The sequence below is a fragment of the Lontra canadensis genome, unplaced genomic scaffold (assembly GCF_010015895.1).
Source record: "Lontra canadensis isolate GAN:19392208 unplaced genomic scaffold, GSC_riverotter_1.0 scaffold36, whole genome shotgun sequence".
NCBI classification, from domain to species: domain Eukaryota; kingdom Metazoa; phylum Chordata; class Mammalia; order Carnivora; family Mustelidae; genus Lontra; species Lontra canadensis.
The window spans coordinates 8186547-8189257 of NW_022631030.1; the positions used below are offsets into that span (position 1 = coordinate 8186547).

The window sequence follows — 2711 nt, forward strand, 5'->3', positions numbered from 1 at the left end:
CGTCACCCTCATCTGAAGCCTGCCTAGCTCAGTGCCTTAAACATACGAGGTATTTAATAATATTTCTTCAAGGAATGATGGAATGGTTGTCCTTGTATTTAGACTTGGGGATTCGGGATAGCCAAAGGTTTTGTTGGTCACAGCATTCTTCCTTTATGTGATTCCTAGGAGAGATGCTAGTCACATACAGAGCAGTAACAAGTGGAAGAACCATTTATTATTGCTGCCAAAATGTAATTTTCTGTATCCAGATTCTGGTTAATCTTGTTTGTAATACTCAATCCAGGTGGAAGGCTGCAGAAGGCCTCTTACTCCCCTCTAAACTCCTGATCTGAATCTCCATGTTTCAGCATCCCCCGACAGGCTTCATCATTTGGGATCCCAAAGTGGGAATCAGTGTGCCTGAACACATATGTAAGGAAGAAGAGGAGTCGTCTCCCTGCCTGAAGGCCATTACCTGCCCCAAAGGACATGTGTCCTAATCAGAATTCTGAAACTTGACCAATTGGATCAGCCTTCTGGGGGAGTGGGCGGGGAGGCATCAGGCAGATAGGAGGGAGGAAAATGAAGGCTCACTCCCTGTTTTGTATTATATATTTATGAAGACTTTTTTTTTTTTAAAGACTTTATTTATTTTAGAGAGAGAGAGAGAGAGTGCACATTTGCAAGAGGGGTGGAGGGAGATGCGTACAGATCCTGACTTGGGGCTCAATCCTTCCACCGCAAGATCATGACCTGAGCCGAAACCAAGAGCTAGATGCGTGACCGACTGAGCCACCGAGGTGCCCCATATGGAGACTATTTCTTAATTGTCTGAGGAAAGTGCAGGGTGTTGCTCGAGTGACTTGAACTTCAAATACACTTCTAAAAATTGCTTACTTTTTTTTTTTTTTTTTTAAGATTCTATTCATTTATTTGACAGAGATCACAGCAGGCAGAGAGGCAGGCAGAGAGAGAGGAGGAAGCAGGCTGCCTGCTGAGCAGAGAGCCCGATGCGGGGCTCTATCCCAGGACCCTGGGAACATGACCTGAGCTGAAGGCAGGGCCTTAACCCACTGAGCCACACAGGCGCCCCAAAATTGCATACATTTTTAATCTCATCTAATACTTCCTTTTACTTGTGACCCTCACAGTCTCCTGCAGCCATGGCTCTGTGCCACCTCAGTGCATTGCTCAGCGCCTGCTTCACCTTCTCATTGCGGAGACTGAAGATGAATGGGTTCAGGAGGGGTGTGACAATACAGCTCAGGACTGAGGCACCTTTGCTGAGCAGCGTGGACTGAGCATCCGACATACGGATGTAGAGAAAAATGGAGCTTCCGTAGACAATGACGACCACGGTCAGATGTGAGGCACAAGTGGAGAATGCCTTCTTTTGCTCTGCAGCTGTGGGGGCCCTGGAAACAGTGGCAAGAATACAGGTGTAGGAAACTGAGGTGAGTGCCAAGGAGCCCAGTAACACGGACGTGGAGAGCATGAAAGCCACCAGCTCCAGGTGGCGGGTGTCTCCACAAGAGAGCCTCAGCAAAGGCCAACTGTCACAGAAGAAGTGGTCGATACCGTTAGGGCCACAGAAAGGTAGGTTGGCCATGAGAATGGTGGGACAAAGGACCCAGAGGAAGCCAGCCAGCCAGGAGGCCAGGACGAGTTGGGAACAGACATGACCACTCATCAGAGTCTCATAGTGGAGCGGTCGGCAGATTGCCAAGTAACGATCTAGAGACATGACAGCTAAGAGGAAGAAGTCGGTGGTGCCTAGGAGGAAGTAGAGGTAGGACTGGAGGATGCAGCTGGCAAATGAGATGGAGTGATCCCCTGTGAGAATGATGAAGAGCATCTTGGGAACCACAACAGACACGAGCAATAGCTCCAGGAAGGACAGGTTGCTCAGGAAAAAGTACATCTGTGTGTGCAGATGTCGGCTGGTCCGGCTGAGCCCAATAATGAGCAGGTTGCCTGTGGCTGTTACAATGTAGGTCACCATCAACCCCAGGACCAACAAGGACTGTAGGATGTAACTTCTTGGGAAACCCAGAAGGACAAACCGTGTTACCTGAGTCCAGTTTTCAGGACTCATCTCCAGTGACCTGGAGGAGAAATGAAACAGAACTTCGTAACTGGATCTATAGTCACAAATCATATTTTAATCAATTAATAAAATAATGAGCACCTAGTGCTTCCTTACATTCTGAGAATATATTAATCTTTCTGCTTAGAGGTGACTCACAGAAAGAGAAGCAAATTATGATAGCAAGCTGTATACCACTAATAACATGAATGATATTGAACACTAATTATGTATTAGGAAATTTGGATGCTATATCTCCTCTCACAGTGGCTTTTAAAGTTAGATATAACTGTTCTCATCTTTTTTTTTTTTTTTTTGGTAAGATTTTATTTATTTGTGAGGGAGAGGGAGAGAGAGAGAGAGAGCGAGCACAAGCAGAGGGAGTGGTAGGCAGAGGGAGAAGCAGGCTCTCCACTGAGCAAAGGGCCCGATGTGGGACTTGATCCCAGGATCCTGGGATCATGACCTGAGCCTAAGGCAGACGTTTAACCAACTGAGCCACCCAGGTGTCCCCCTCATCTTATAGATAAAGAAAAGATGACTGACAACTCTCAGTGTTTGTGGTCCTTCTGTGTCCTGGTTTAACATAATATAACAATAAAAATCAGGGCTTTCAGTATCTTCAGCTATTTTATTTTCCTTA

At 46.5% G+C, this 2711-nt stretch overlaps 1 protein-coding gene across 1 annotated transcript; it reads right to left on the minus strand.

The window, feature by feature from the left end:
- Positions 1-1101: 1101 nt before the first annotated feature.
- LOC116874326 (olfactory receptor 6T1) lies at positions 1102-2077 on the minus strand. Its single transcript, XM_032868994.1, is given in 2 exon segments — positions 1102-1137; positions 1139-2077. Coding segments are annotated over 2 exon segments (975 nt in total).
- Between the last annotated feature and the right edge of the window lie 634 nt (positions 2078-2711).